This window comes from Pantherophis guttatus, chromosome 1 (genome assembly GCF_059756535.1).
Source record: "Pantherophis guttatus breed Tessera chromosome 1, ASM5975653v1, whole genome shotgun sequence".
Taxonomy (NCBI): domain Eukaryota; kingdom Metazoa; phylum Chordata; class Lepidosauria; order Squamata; family Colubridae; genus Pantherophis; species Pantherophis guttatus.
In genome coordinates this window covers 336,750,692-336,766,560 of record NC_142063.1, presented here as the reverse complement: position 1 = coordinate 336,766,560, position 15,869 = coordinate 336,750,692, and the positions used below count along the sequence as shown (strand labels likewise).

Sequence of the window (15,869 nt, the reverse complement as noted above, 5' to 3'; positions counted from 1 at the left end):
TCAACTGGTATGTTAGAACTACATCTCCCAGAATTCCTTAGGCACCGCTCAGGTTGGTTCGAAATTCGGGAAACGTATGGCTTTCCCTAAAGAAAGAATGGTAGAAGTCCCAGGCTGCAGGAGTCACAAAAACTACTCCCCGTTTGAGACTGGTGGCTTTTCTAAATTAGGTGTTCTGCAATTGACAGTTTCAAAAGACCCAATTTTTATTTTATTCCTTTTAGATTTTTTTCCTCCCACCTTTATTGTTTTTATAAATAATTCAAGGTGGCAAAAAAATGCTCCTTCCTTCTCCTATTTTGCCTCACAACGATAAACCTTGTGAGGTGAATTGGGCTGAGAGAGAGAGAGAGAGAGAGAGTGACTGGCCCATAGACACCCAGATGGCTTTCATGATAAAGTCATGGAGTAGAACTCACACTTTCCTGGTTTCTAGTCTGGTGCTTTCACCGCCACACCAAACTGGCTTTCTTAATGGAGCTTTTCAGCCCAAATCCTGCTTGCCTTTGCTATTTTCATAGCATCACTGAATGGAGACTCAAGTTACCCTACGGGCTGTGTTCACGCCGCACATTTTCCCAGAGCAATTAAAAATACAGTGGAGGTATCTGCATAATTAGTTTTAACCTTGATTTGTTTTTCTAGGTTAGCATACTGTGCAAACCCAGGCTTTGGGTTAAATTGATGATTCAAGTTTTGGGGAAATCTAAAAAAAAAAATAGATTCATTTGGTAACCAGCGTGTGGTTACAATCTGTGTGTTGAGACAAACTGCTTGGTGTGAACTTCTAAACAGAGTCTTGTTGAAAACCTCCTAGGTTGCACTCGATGAGAATTTAGCCTTTCCCAATCTAGATGGGGTTTGATTACAATTCCCATCAACCTTAAGGTAAAGGTAAAGGTTCCCCTCACACAGACGTGCTAGTCTTTCCTGACTCTAGGGGGCGGTGCTCATCTCCGTTTCAAAGCTGAAGAGCCAGCGCTGTCCGAAGACGTCTCCGTGGTCATGTGGTCGGCATGACTAAACACCAAAGGTGCACGGAACGCTGTTACCTTCTCACCAAAGGTGGTCCCTATTTTTCTACTTGCATTTTTTACATGCTTTTGAACTGCTAGGTTGGCAGAAGCTGGGACAAGTAACGGGAGCTCACTCCATTACGCGGCACTAGGGATTCGAACTGAACTGCCAACCTTTCGATCGACAAGCTCAGCGTCTTAGCCACTGAGCCACCGGGTCCCTCCCCATTAACCTTAGCATGCAAGTTAGTCAGGCAATATGACTGTTCTTGTTTCTTAATGTATTCAGAGGTAAACTGCTGCTGAATATGAAGGCTCCATCTGACAACCCTGTGCAACACATTAATCTATTTGGCTACGGTGGAGGTAGCAAAATCCATCTGTGGTCTCCGAGTTTCTCTGGATCTCAGAGGATCTGCAGATTCCTTCAAGAGCTTTTCAACCTTCTTCTTGCTTTGCAGATCAAAATGCCAGCCTTAAGCTCTGCAGTTTCAAATAGTAAAGAAGCCATAACAAGAGAGAGATGTTCTCTATGGTTCCTGAGCCACTGCTATCAACCCACCAATCTCTAACCAGGAAAACCTTTATTTTTATGTGGAAGCCATCAGGTGTCCCAAAGGTGCTTTTTTTCAAGAGGCAACTGGACTTTCTTAGTTTTTCTTTGAAGATGTTTCGCTTCTCATTCAAGAAGCTTCTTCAGCTCTGACTGGATGATGGAGAATGGAAGGATTTATATTCCATTTATATTTATATTCCATTCCCCACCATCCAGTCAGAGATGAAGAAGCTTCTTGGATGAGATGGGAAATGTCTTCAAAGAAAAACCAAGAAAGTCCAGTTGCCTCTTGAAAAATCATCTTTGGGATAATCATGACAGGTCAGATGGCTGAGATGGCTGAGAATCTCCATAGACAACAAGCCATCAGGTGGAGAAGAAACACAATTGGGGTAAATTATCCCGACGACAGCAATAGTTAAAAAGATGGCTGTTGTAGCTAGGAGGGCTTTCGCATAACTACAAGTTGTGCACCAGTTATGCCCATTCCTGGACCAACGTGCCCTTCTCACTGTCACCCATGCCCTAGTAACTTCCTGTCTGGGTTATTGTAAGGCATTCTACATGGGGCTGCCTTTGAAGAGTATCTGGAAGCTTCAGATGGTTCAGAATGCAGTAGCCTGAACAGTTTTGCACAAGCCTAGATTTGTGCATGTGTCATCTCTTTTGCGGGAGCTGAACTGACTATCAATCAGCTTCCAGGTACAATCCAAGGTATTGGTTATCACTTTTAAAGCCCTACATGGCTTGGGTCCAGTCCAGGGGTGGGATTCAGCCGGTTCGCACCAGTTCGGGCGAATCGGTAGTTGCAAGGATTGGCTGGCCCCACCCCACCCCACCCCTCCCAGGAGTCTCCAGGCGGCCCATTTTGAATGTGAGGTAAGTGCAGGGGCCGCGTAGAGGCTCTGGGAGGGCGAAAAATGGGCCTCCTGGAAGCCTGGAAACGGGCCTGGGGGAGACCGTTTTCACCCTCCCGGAGGCTCTAGGAAAGTCTCTGGAGCCTGGGGAGGGTGAAAACGCCCCCACCCCCCGGCATGGTGCAGGAGGCCGAGTAGGCCACGCCCCCCCCCAGCAACCAGGCAGAGAACCGGTTGCTAAAATTTTTCAATCCCACCCCTGGTCCAGTCTATTTGAAAGGCTACTTCTCCCGTTTCATCCACCTGTCTCACCAGGACAGGAAGGCAGGGTATCTTGTGGGCCCCATCAATTAGGAATGTACATCTAGTGAGACCACGAAAAACAGCTCTCTTAGTGGTGGCCCCATCTCTGTGGAAAATTATTCCCCCCACCCCCCTGAGGTATGATTGATTCCCACCCTCTTCTGCCTTTCGGAATGACCTCAAAGACATAGGATTTACTTGGGGACCACAAATGGTGATGGAGCCAAGGTCGATATGGTTGTGTTGCTGCTGCCGTAGGGAAGGGATGAGGTTTTATGGGTTCTCACATTGTGAATTTTTAACGTTTTAAGCTGCCTGGATGCATCCGTATATGAGTTGGATGGCCATATACATTTGGTTTAATCAATTAGATGACAAGTGGGAAAAACCAGAAGGCTTACATAAATGTGATCAAGTTGATTCTGGGCGGGAGTCTCCAGGATGAAGGTGACCACTTTCCCCAGATAGCGCATGTTGATACCCCGCTGATGCATGGCTTCTGCTAAGGTGGTGCCATCCATTGGCAACATGGTGTGGTCGAGGCAGTCCTTGACCTTCAAGAGAAAATAAAATTGAAGAGTGGAAAAGTCTCTGTTGGAGAACAGCAAGGCAGTACTGGGTGGGGCCAACCGCTTCCTGTCTCCTCTTTCCATCTCTGGAGGTTCTTAAGCCATGGTGGCGCAGTGGTTAGAGTGCAGTACTGCAGGCTACTTCTGCTGCCTGCCGGCTGCCTACAATTTAGCAGTTCAAATCTCACCAGGCTCAGGGTTGACTCGGCCTTCTCTCCTTCCGAGGTCAGTAAAATTAGGACCCAGATTGTTGGGGGGCAATATGCTGACTCTGTAAACTGCTTAGAGAGGGCTGTGAAGCACTGTGAAGTCGTATATAAGTCTAAGTTCTATTGCTATTTAAGTTCTATTGCTATTTAAGAATAAATTGAACATCCACCTATCTAGGCGATTCACTTAACAACTGTGGCAAGGAAAGTCGTAAAATGGGGCAAAACTCACTCAACAAATTTCTTAACAAGATAAATTTTGGGCTCAATTGTAGTCGTAAGTTGACAACTACCTGTATTTTAGGATTGATGATGGTTGTATTTTAGGATTATGATAATGATTTATCACTTGTTGCTTGTCTTGTACACTCTCGTACACCAGAGACAAATTCCTTGTGTATCCAATCACACTTGGCCAATAAAGAATTATATTCTATTCTATTTTCCCTCTCCATTGTTGGGATGGACAAGAGCAGGGTCTCCAACCTTGGCCACTTTGGACTTGTGGACTTCAACTCCCAGAATTCCTCAGCCAGCATGAGAGTTGAAGTCCAGAACTCTCCAAGGTTGGAGACCCCTGGACTAGAGGATCCTAGTGGTCTTCTCCAACTCCACAGTTCAACAATAACTCTTTTCTTTTCCTGTTCCTCAACCATGAGGCTACTGATGAAGGTTCTAATCCACTGCAATGGCCTTCTGAAATGAGGATGAGTGTCACAGGTTGCCAATCCCTGACTCAGAGGACAGACCAAAGTCAGCTTTTTATATCAGATCATCCACAAAAGAGGAGGGGATTTAAAACCTCCCCCAAATAAGCAGCTTAGCAACCACAGAATATTCAAATTAAGCTTCTGAACACACATCCTTCAACCCAGTCAATCACCGGGGAATAATAAAGTAGGATTGTAACTTTGAAGTGGAAGGAAAGAAGATGAAGAGAAGAGGAAGACAGTTTTTCTTCCTCCTTGGTGTAAAACTTTCAGCTCTGATGCAGAATCATTGCTGTTGGCTTCTTATTACATAGCCATGGTTTGGTTTGTCCCTCCTTTACCCAACTTGGATGCTTTCCAGCCATGTCACCTTCAGCTCCCAGAATTCTCCTGCCAACATGGTGGCCATTGCTGAGAATTCTGGGAGTTGGAGTTTATACATCTGGAAAATGCACAGGACGAGGGAGTCTGGTTTAGTCTATCATATTATTCTTTCAGGATATTTAACAAGATGCAAAGTAATTATTACCCATATCAATACTACTCATTCCTGTTCTTTATATACAGTGATTAAATACATTAAATATAAGAGCCATGGTGGCGTAGTGGTTAGAATGCAGTATTACAGGCTAACTCTGCTAACAAGGCTCTTGTACAAGGCTCTTGTAAAAGCCTTGGTGGCGCAGCAGACTAAAGTGCTGTTAAGTAACACCAGCTGCCTGCAATTACTGCAAGTTCAAATTTCACCAGGCTCAAGGTTGACTCAGCTTTCCATCCTTCCGAGGTAGGTAAAACGAGGACCTGGATTGTGGGGGCAATAAGCTGACTTTGTATTAAAAAAAAGAACACCGCTTGGGGGGGAGCGAAAGCCCTACTAAGCAGGTATATACAAGAGTATGAAGGCTATTGCTTAACGCATTGTAAGCTGCCCTGAGTCTCCAGAGAAGGGCGGCATATAAATCGAACCAATAAACAAACAAACAAACAAACAAACAAACTGCCAGCCGTTCGATCCTGACTAGCTCAAGATTTGATTCAGCCTTCCATCCTTCTGAGGTGGGAGGCAATAGGCTGATTCTGTAAACCGCTTAGAGAGGGCTGTAAAGCACTGTAAAGCGGTATATAAGTCTAAGTGCTAGTGCTATATTGCTTTTGTGATGAGATTGGAACATATATTGCAGTGAAGTATCTATTTGTAACCGTAGGTTTTGTTGTGGCCCCGCCCTCTGAGCCTGTCCCATCGGAGGAAGAAAGCTCCGAGCATGAGGAAGAGGAGTCAGCCAGGCCTCCCTCTCCAGGTCCCTCCCCTCTGGCACTGTCTCAGGAGCCGGCCGAGGGAGAGGAGATTAGCCGGGAGACAGGTGTCTCGGATGAGAGTGAGGGAGAGACGTCATTCCTGGATGCACGCCTCCGAAGGCGTGATAAACGATTGCAGCAGCTCAGGAGGCGTGCTAGGGATTAGAACTGAGTCACTGGACCACACCCCAGAGACTATATAATAGAGGGTGGTGGCCAGTGATCCCTGTGACGAACAAAAATAAACCTTGGATAGTCACTAAAGCCTCGTCCGAAACTGCTGAGAGGAATATTATTTCTGTTGGACTCTTGCACGCTGAGTATATTATCTTTCTGTCTCTGTGGAAATAAAAGCACTTGGCAGACGGTGTGTATATCGCTGCCAAGTTGGAGATAAAGACCTGGGTGTGTGCCAAGTGCTTCCTTAACCCTCGGCTGGCTGTGTTTGTGTGTGTGTGTGGACGGGGACAGATCAGGTTTTAGCAGAAGTATGTGGTGGAATTGATTTCATTTCCTCTTGAAGAAATTGGGAATATCAAATCTTGGTAGACACGTGTATCGTTATGCATATCAGACCTCATTTGCAAGCTCCAGGTGGGCCTTGTATTTGTTTTCTCCCCACCCTCTTAACCATGTTGCTTTCCCATGTCTGTTCCTTAACCTTTTGAATGTTCACTCACCAAGCCTGGAATTTGATACGATACTAGAAAAGCAGCTGCATCCTTCAGTAATCTCTTTTGATCCTGAATTTGCTCTTTGCTGGACTCTGGAAAGCGGACACCTGGGAGATAAGCAGATTGTGGAGTTTTTTTCCCTCCCTCTTTCAGATTAGACCAAAGCAAACCACTCCTTCCCCCCATCTGCAAACTGCACCAAATCCCACCCTCAGTTCAAGGCTGGGCTGTTGAGATTGACAGCAAAGGTAGCAAAGACTAGAACCTGTTGGAAAATCCCAATCCACCTCAAACACGATCCTCACCTGGAGAGAAGATATCTGGATTAAACCGTATATCAAAGGACGTGTTACTGATGGAGCCAACAGCTTTGCAAGCGTTCTGAATCACCTCTCTGCTTTTGGGGTCCACTGTGTGAGAAAAAGAGAACATGATGTGAATCAGGGTCCGAGAAACGTTTACAGACATTAAATTGAAAATTAAGGTGCATCCGTAAGCAAATCGTTCTCAAAGTTTATGGCGTGATCCAATTTGAGGAAAATTGTTGCTTTTTGTGGACCTGCTGCCCCCCCACCCCAAAATAAATACTGCAGACATGGGAAACACAAGTACTCAATTTCTCTCAGTCCCAGAGCCCAGGTGGTCCAACTGAACTAGGAATGGAGTGCTCCAGGGTGTAGTTTCCCCCACAGCATCAAAGCACCTGGTGAATTTGTGCCTCTCTCTCTCTCTCTCATTCCAAGAGTCAGGGAGTCAGGGTGAGGCTATGGTGAACGACCTAGACTAGGACTGGAGACCCACATTTATGTCCTGAAGGTATCTCACTGGGACTGAGAAGAACCCAGTTCTAGTCCCTCCCTCAGCCATGAAAGGGCCAGTTGCGGCCCTTTCTTGATCGGGATTCCCTGTGCACAGTCACCCACGCCCTCGTCACCTTGCGCCTGGACTACTGCAATGCTGTCTACATGGGGCTCCCCTTGAGGAGCACCCGGAGGCTCCAACTGGTCCAGAATGCGGCCGTGTGGGTAATCACGGGAGCCGCCTGGCGCTCCCACATAACACCGCTCCTGCGTGAGCTGCACTGGCTCCCAGTGGTCTTCCGGGTGCGCTTCAAGGTGTTGGTTACCACCTTTAAAGCGCTCCATGGCATAGGACCTAGTTATCTTCGAGACCGCCTGCTGCTACCAATGGCCTCCCACCGACCTGTGGGCTCCCACAGAGAGGGCCTCCTCGGGGTGCCATCAGCCAAACAATGGCGACCCCCAGGGGGAGGGCCTTCTCTGTGGGGGCACCTACCCTCTGGAATCAGCTGCCCCCAGAGATAAGGAGAATCAAGACCTTGGTGCATTCCCCCGTGCCCTTAAAACTTTCTTTTTTCAGCAAGCCAGGCTGGCTTAACATATTTTTTAACATATTTTTAACATATTTTTAATTGGTTTGTTATCTTAAATTGGAGCCAAATTAATATATATCCTTTTAATTGTTTTTAATGTTTGTATTGTATGTTCTTATCTGGCTGTACACCGCCCTGAGTCCCTCGGGAGAAGGTGCGGTATATAAATTCGAAATAAAATGAAATAAATAAAATAAATGGACTCTCATAAAGCAACTGTGGGTCAGTTGTTCTCTCTCAATTCAACCTACCTTATAAGCAGGGGTGGGCTGCTGGGGATTCGCAGGGGTTTGGGAGAACCTCTAGCTAAGATTCTATGCAGTTCGAAGAACCCCCAAATCCCACTCCTGGCTGATCCTGCCCACCCTGCCCTTCCCTCCCAGGAGTCCCCACGCGGCCCGTTTTGGATGCAGATAAGTGTAGTGCACGCGCGGAGGCTCACGGATGGCGAAAAATGGGCCTACCAGAAGTTCGGGAAGGGCCTCCGGAGCCCTGGGTGGGCAAACACCACCACCCTGCTGTAGTGCGGGAGGCTGACTAGGCCACGCCCACCATGGCCACGCCCATCCAGCAACTGTGCAGAGTACCCCTTGCTAAAATTTTTGAAGCCCACCCCTACTTATAAGGTTCTCTTAGGTGGAAAATGGAAGGAGGGACTACTACCCTGTTTCCCCGAAAATAAGACATACCCTGATAATAAGCCCAATTAGGCTTTTGAGCGCGTGCACTAAAATAAGCCTCCCCCAGAAAATATTCAAATGCAGAGCTGGAAATCAGGTAAGATAGCAAGAGGAGCACCATCTTGCTCCACATGCCCCAAAATAATAAGACCTCCCCGAAAATAAGGCCAAGCGCTTATTTCGGGGTTCAAAAAAATATAAGACAGGGTCTTATTTTCGGTGAAACATGGTATATATGCCACCTTGAGCTCCTGTATGAAAAACAGGATGTAAATCTAACCATAAATAAAACCACTTAGCGTGTGAAAATAGAGAACGTTGGAATGGATTCCCACCACGAGAGTTGATACCTGCTCCGTCATCTGATGCGATGGTCTCTGTGAGCTCTTTCACCTGCTCTAGACCAGGAGTACTATCTTCCATCTTGCCGTCTTCTAGTAGAGAGGTCTCCTTGTCTTCCACCCCGTTCTCTGGAAAAGTTGTAGGGCTGCTGCCGTTTCCCACCGAGGGGCTACTTGGCTTGTTCGCCTTTTGCTGCATTAACTGCAGAGCAGCCAACTTCATGAACATAAGATACCTATTGTAGATGGGGGAAGAAGAAGAAGAAAAGTTAATAGAACTTAATGGGGTTTTACTGGATTTTTTGTCAATTTTATCATAGACTTTGTTTTTAACAGTCTGTTTTGTTTATTGTTGTGAGCCGTCCTGAGTCTTGTGAGAGATAGGGCGGCATATAAGTCCAATTAAATGAATAAATAAATAAAAGAGGAACTGGCGCATGAAACACTGTTACCTTCCCACCAAAGTTGGTCCCTATTTTTCTACTTGCATTTTTTACGTGCTTTCGAACTGCTAGGTTGGCAGAAGTTGGGACAAGTCACGGGAGCTCATTCCGTTATGTGGCACTAGGGATTTGAACCGCTGAACTGCCGACCTTTCGATCAACAAGCTCAACAGTCTTAGGAGCCTACAAAGGCATCACAGAAAGCGGCTGAACTAATGATTTTGTAACTCTGCAAAAATTGTAAGGATGGGAATAAGCAACATAAGATCCTTCCATTTCCCTGAAAAATACACGCAGATGCACCTTTTTTGGGGTGGGGAAATGGAGAAGCCGGCCCAAAATCAAGCTGCAGATTTTCAGGATCAAAGCAATTAAATCTTGGAGGTGCAATTTCTTAGTTTTCCTAAAAATCCACAGCAAACAGACCCTCACTGTTTTTAGGGTACTTCTGAACACGACACACCAGAATATCTCTTATTTAAAAAAAATATATAAAACAAAGGTGAATCATCGCAGTGCTTTAATTAGTAACACAATTAAGTTGGTTAAGTGAATCTGGCTTCCCCGTTGACTTTGCTTGTCATAGAGTCTCAGAAAGCGACCATATGACCTTGGGACACAGCAACGGTCGTAAGTATGAGTCAGTTGCCAAGCGTCTGAATTTTGACTGACCATGGGGATGCTGCAACGGTCGTTAAGTGTGACAAAGGATCATAAGTCACTTTTTCCAGTGCCGTTGTAACTTCGAACGGTCATTAAACCAATGATTGTAAGTTGAGGACTAATTAGTAAGGAACTCTACGGCCCCTCATTTTTCTGAAAATAAGTTTGAAATAAAATCTGCTTTTTCCTATATTCAAATTATGGACGGATTTTGCTTCCATGTAATACATATTTCAGAAGTGTAGAAGCAACGTATCTTCGCTGACTCTCCCACCTTTTAGACCCAGATTCTCTGCTCTTGCAGGCAACTGACTGCTTAAAACAAGGTATTCTTTGTCTCCAACCTGTTTGTCACACCCATGCTCCATTGTTTGGTGTGGCTTTTTCCTACGCTCACTGGAGCATGAATTTCTTACCCCCTTGGGCCACTTCCCAGCTGCAAGAGTAAGATTTTGATGTTTAACTGATGCAACTGGAAAAGAAAAAAAAAGCTGTTTGTGAAGACAGGAATGAATGGAGAAACATTTCTGGAACCGGAGGCTTTTAACTGCCAATTTTACAAATGGATTTAACAGCAGGTGTTAAAAAAATAGAAAGAAAAAAGAACCACCTCAAAATGGCTGCTGCACCTGCACGAATGAAGCCACGTCCCCTTTTAAGTGTGTCCAAAGGAGGCGTGGCTTTGATCGTATCATTTATAGCTGGACTTTTCTGACCAAGAGTCACAGATGCCCCTGAAAAGGCACAGCACAGTATGATGCAGCATAGAAATCACATCCAATCTAGAGGATTGCTTTTGCTTGCTTACTAGTGGTTTTTTTTTTTAAAAAAAGATCCATTTGTGCCAGTTGAATTTAGAAAATGAAACTGTCTGCTAATACCCAAGCCAGATGTGCAAATGGACCTCTGAGATTCCAGCTTTCTTGATACTTTCAGGAGCAATGAACCTGCCTCTTCTTCTTCCTGAATTTTCCAGAAATACTGTGCACAAATGTTCAGAGTTAACATTTCAAAGCTTAGAATTATTTTAGTTCCCCCTCCTTTCACAGGATAGTTTTAAAAATGTTGTTTCAAAAATATAGAAGTACAGCTCTGTATATTGGTTTATCTTATTTTGACCAACAACCAATTTATATTCAGTTGCAGGCCAGAATGCCTTTAATTTATGGGAAACGTCATAAAAAGAAACCTTGCTAGAATAGACAACCGGGATCAATTTGAGATGGTTAAGTTTAGAGCTTTGCAGAGGAAATTTTGCTAACAAATCTGGAGCCTTTAATTTTGGAAAGTGTTATATATGAAAATGTTTTGTGTTTAAGAAACACTGGTTGATTTTAATCTATGATCTCAAATGTTGTTGGTAATAGATGTTTTGTACGCTGCCTTTGGAATGACGTATCAGTAAAGCATATACATTATATAAATACATTTTATATAAATCTAATAAAACAAACATTTTAATTAGCAGTTTCATATTTCCTCCCTTTTCTACGAAGTTATTAATGTAAATATACAGAGGCGAAACCTATAAAATAAAGTATTTCTGGTGGGTTTTTTTTTCCTTCTTAGGTTGCTTTTTAATTATCTTTTGGGTTAATGACTTTAAAATTTAATTGTTTTGTGAGGTTCCAGGAAGCTTCAACTGATATTTGGCAAGAAATCTTTTCGGAATAGAAATGGCCCCTTAAGATCTCTGAACAGTTAGCATGTTGCACAATCACAAGATGTACCCAAACAGAACCTCAACCATCACCTGCAACTCCTAATGAAGGAGAATACAGGTTGTCCTCAAGTTACAACCATTCATTTAGTGACTCTTCAAGATTGCAATCTCACTGAAGAAAGTTACTTATGATTTCGCACTTATGACCCCTGCAGCATCCTCATGGTCACGTGATCAAAATTCGGGCATTTGGCAACTGGCATGTATTTACAATGGCTGCAGCATTCGGGGGGGTCATTTGATTGCCATTTGCAACCTTCCTAGTCAGTTTCCTACAAATGAAGACAATGGGATGAGTCGGGTTCGCTTAATGACCACCTGATTCATTTAACAACTGTAATGATTAGCTTAACAACTGTGGCAAAAAAGGTTCATAAAATCGGTTGTGACTCTCCTAATAACTTCCTTGCTTAGCAATGGAAATTCTGGTTCCATTTGTGTTGTAAGTCGATCACTACCTGTAACTAGGTTCATAATAATAAACTACACCAGGTTAAAATGAGATTGGGAGATTGAACATGCTGCATCAGCTATGCATGGCTTTAAGCTATGATTCGGTTTATTTTGGGCACAGCATGTTCGCTAGCCTAGATTCAGGGTTTGGGACATTGGGTGAACTCCATCAAAGAGCAACAAGGACAACAGAAAACTCAAAGGAGGAATCTGGATTCCTAGATCTTCTTCTACTCCCGTACAGAGTTGAAGAAGCTTCTTGGATGAGAAGTGAAATGTCTTCAAAGAAAAAACAGAAAGTCCAGTTGCCTCTTGAAAAAGAAGCACCTTTGGGACAACCAGGACCTGGATGACTGAGAATCTTCAGACATCTTCCCTTCATGTTGCCTTGGAGGTCCAACATGCCAAGTATGTAGTAAATTATTATTTATTATTCAGCGGTTACATTTTTATTACCTCTTTCCTCCGAGAGTTCAAGGGAGGTCTTTCTTAATTTGTTTGCCACACTTCTTTTGGGAGGGTAGGCCAGACTGAGAAGCCGGCTATTTTCTGACAATGCATTTAATATTTGAAATAATCCATTGTCAAGATTTGTGCAACAGATGCAGCCCTCGGCTAACAAAAATGACTGAATTCACACAATCTGCTAAGTCACCAAAGAACTGTGGTTAACATAAGCCACACAACTGTTAGGACTTCACTTGATCTGATTATTCATTAAGCTAGTCTCCTTGCTGAATGGGGATCTGGTACTGGAATTCTTTGGTCCATGTTCAATACCTCAACAAAATTACACTGGTACTGGAATTGATAGATGTCTTGACGTTTTGTGGGAAATCCTGAGGGGTGGAAAGTAAGCTTACCAATATATTAAACTGAACTTTCCTTCAAATAAAATTGAAAGCTTCTGAAAGACGGTGAAAAAAACCTTGTGCCAACTAGCCTGCAGGCCCCAACAGGGTTGTGGCACTCGGGAGGTGGCTGATAGAAAACACCCCACCCTCTCCTTCCTGCTTAGTTTTATTTTAATTGAAATTTTAAACTTACGATCCTTATTTTAATGTTTCAAAGTGTGTATGAACTGAATTTCTGTAAGCCGCCTGGAGCCGCCCTCTGACGAGACGGGCAGCATACAGGTTTAATTAATAATTAGGCTGTTGGTTTGAGCTCCGAGCTTGGCAATTTGGTTGCAAACGTTTCATCACCATTTGAGGAAACATCGTCAGTGTGCTTTGAATTGTGCTCGTCTGTCAGAATACTGGTCTTTAAATACCTTTTTATGAGATGCAGTGTTCTGATAGACGAGCACAACTCAAAGCGCATTGATGATGTCTCCTCGAATGGTGACGAAATGTTTGCTGCCAAACTGCCAAGCTTGGAGCTCAAACCAATAGCCCAACTACCAACCCAAGCTACTAATATTAAAACACATTTAATTAATAATAAATAAATAAAGTATTATATGGTTAATCCTCAAGTTATGAATGTCATGGAGCCTGCCCATTACATTCGTAACCCGAGGATTCGTTGCAGTGAATCACATCAAACGAACATGATCACTCTCTGTTTTCGCCCACGCATTCGCTAATTGAGTCATTCACAAGTTATTACGTGCACATGAGGTATGTCAGGGTGGGGAAGACCATGGGGACCCAGCGATGGAACAGGCTACCTACTTCAGATCACCCAAAGCCTCCCCTGACCCACTGAGATACCTCATGCTCCTCCCCTGGGGTCCCCACAATTGTTCCCCTCCCCAACCTACCGCGTAGGGTCACTTACATTGTGAAGATCTAGCGAGCTGTCTCCTGTTCAGCCTCTTTGCCGCGGGTTCTTTGCTTACAGTCTGGGTGCGAAAAGCATTTACAAGCCGACAAGATTTTGGGGCAGTGAAATCGCATTGCTTCAACTCTCCCATTGGCTTGCAAACGCTTTTCGCGCAGAGACTGGAAGCTTCTGGGGGGCCGTGATCTCGCACGAGGTAGTCATCAACTCCACTGAGCCCAAAATTTCTGTTGCCAAGTGAGACATTTTGTGAGCTTTGCCCCATTTTACGATCTTTCCTGCCACAGTTGCTAAGTGAATCACTGCAGTTGTTAAGTTAGTAATACAGTTGTTAAATGAATCTGGCTTCCCCATTGACTTTGCTAGTCAGAAGGTCGCAAAAGGTGATTGCATGATCCCGGGACATTGTGACCGTCATAAGTATGAATCAGTTTGTCAAGCAGCTGAATTTTGATCACATGACCATGAGGAACACTGCAACGGCTGTAAATGTGGATAATGGTCATGTCGCTTTTTTCAATGACGTTTCAATTTTGAATGGTCCCTAAATGAACTGTTGTAAGTCGAGGGCTACCTGTACTAACTTAACTGTAGTGATTCATGTAACAACTGTGGCAAGGAAGGTTGTAAAATGGAGCAAAATTCACTCAAGAACCGTTGTGCTTAGAAATGGAAATTTTGGTCTCAACTGTGGTCGTAAGCCGAGGACTACCTGTAGCAAGAGGGGAGCAAACTCAGGGAGCGAAGGAGAAAGAAATACCTATGTTCCACAAAGGCATCAACCAGCTCTTGCCGGAGACAACAAAGCTTGTGCCGGTGTTCCTTGGGGAAGCCCATCTTCTGACATTCTTCTGGCATTTCTTCCCCCTCCACCGGCAGAAAATTCAGGTCGGGGGGAAAAGTGCGGAGCAAGTCAAGGATGTAATGACGCCCGTCGTTGCCAATGATCCCCTTGCATTCCACAGAAGAACACAACTCCACCTCCTCGCTCTTGTCGTTGAGTACCAGGTGTTTCTGGATCTTCAACGGCCGGCTGGTTTTCTCCAGCAGCTCCAGATACTTGGGGTGGGAGACAACTGTCTTGCCAAAGTCTATGGAGCCGTAGATGACACTCTGTTCTTGCTCCCGTTCCAGAATGCCTGGAATGATGGACTGAGCTGTCACCCGGTATCCTCGGTAGTCCACCACCACTGTGCCCAGGGTGTATAGTCCTTCAATGTCCACAGCATTGTATGTCCGGACCCCATTGAGGTCATTGGTTGGGGCCACGTAAGCGGCCACATCTCCTCCAAAGTCCTTATAGTGGTCCCGGACGTCAAAACCTAAGCTGAAGAAGATGTTGTTCCAGATAAACATCTGCATCTTGGTTTCCTCGCTCGGATTGATAGCCATCACGTTGCCATCGATGACGGCCATCGCACCTCTGGTAGCCGCTGCGGTGAAGTCACTATGAACCTGAGAAGGGCGAAACAGTCAAAGGATGACTAGATTGCAAGAGTGGTCACATTCCTTACTTTAGTCAAATACTCTGCATGTCTGTTTCCAAGCACAGGTGCTCCTCCTTCATTTAATGACCAATGGAAGTTGCAACGGCACTGGAAAAAAGTGACTTAGGACTGTTTTTCACATGACGGTTGCAGTATCCCCATGGTCACGTGATCAAAATTTGGTTGCTTGGCAACTGACTTGTACTTACGACGGTTGCAGTGTCCCAGGGTCATGTGATCCCTTTTTGTGACCTTCTGACAAGCAAAGTCAATGGGGAAGCCAGATTCACTTAACAAACAGGTTATTAACTTAACAACTGCAGTGATTCGCTTAACAAATGTGGCAAGAAAAGTCGTAAAAAGGTTGCAAAATTCACTTAAGAGCTGTCTTGCTTAGCAGCAGAAATTTTGGGCTCGATTGTGGTCGTAAGTTGAGGACTATCTGTATAACCCAACCCTTCTGCTTTTGCTTAAAAAGGACTTCACTGGAAAATGCTCTGTTACAGAACCTGGGTGACTGCTATCAATCAAAAATGCTGGATTTGCACACTGGTCCCAGAGCCCACATCTGCGCAGCACACTGTCAAATCCCATGCACCTGGACAAGATTAAGCAAGCCAGAACTGCACATGATTTTAGCAAAGCTCCTTTAATGCTAGGCTAGGGAGAATATAGCTTCTTGCAAACGCTGGGATCACTTTCCCAGCTTCC

The 15,869-nt window shown here is 44.6% G+C and overlaps 1 protein-coding gene across 2 annotated transcripts in view; it reads right to left on the bottom strand.

Moving 5' to 3' along the window:
* The window catches only part of CLUH (CLUH binding protein of NUMT mRNA), a 116,819-nt gene that overhangs the window by 27,225 nt on the left and 73,725 nt on the right, over window positions 1–15,869 (bottom strand). For both annotated transcript variants that reach the window (XM_060693195.2, XM_087889593.1), the window contains exons 10-14: window positions 14,432–15,126; window positions 8,614–8,840; window positions 6,496–6,600; window positions 6,197–6,297; window positions 3,134–3,286 (exon numbers count right to left, since the gene is read on the bottom strand). In XM_060693195.2, coding sequence (XP_060549178.1) covers window positions 3,134–3,286; window positions 6,197–6,297; window positions 6,496–6,600; window positions 8,614–8,840; window positions 14,432–15,126 — 1,281 coding nt within the window. The remainder of the gene's footprint in view (window positions 1–3,133; window positions 3,287–6,196; window positions 6,298–6,495; window positions 6,601–8,613; window positions 8,841–14,431; window positions 15,127–15,869) is intronic.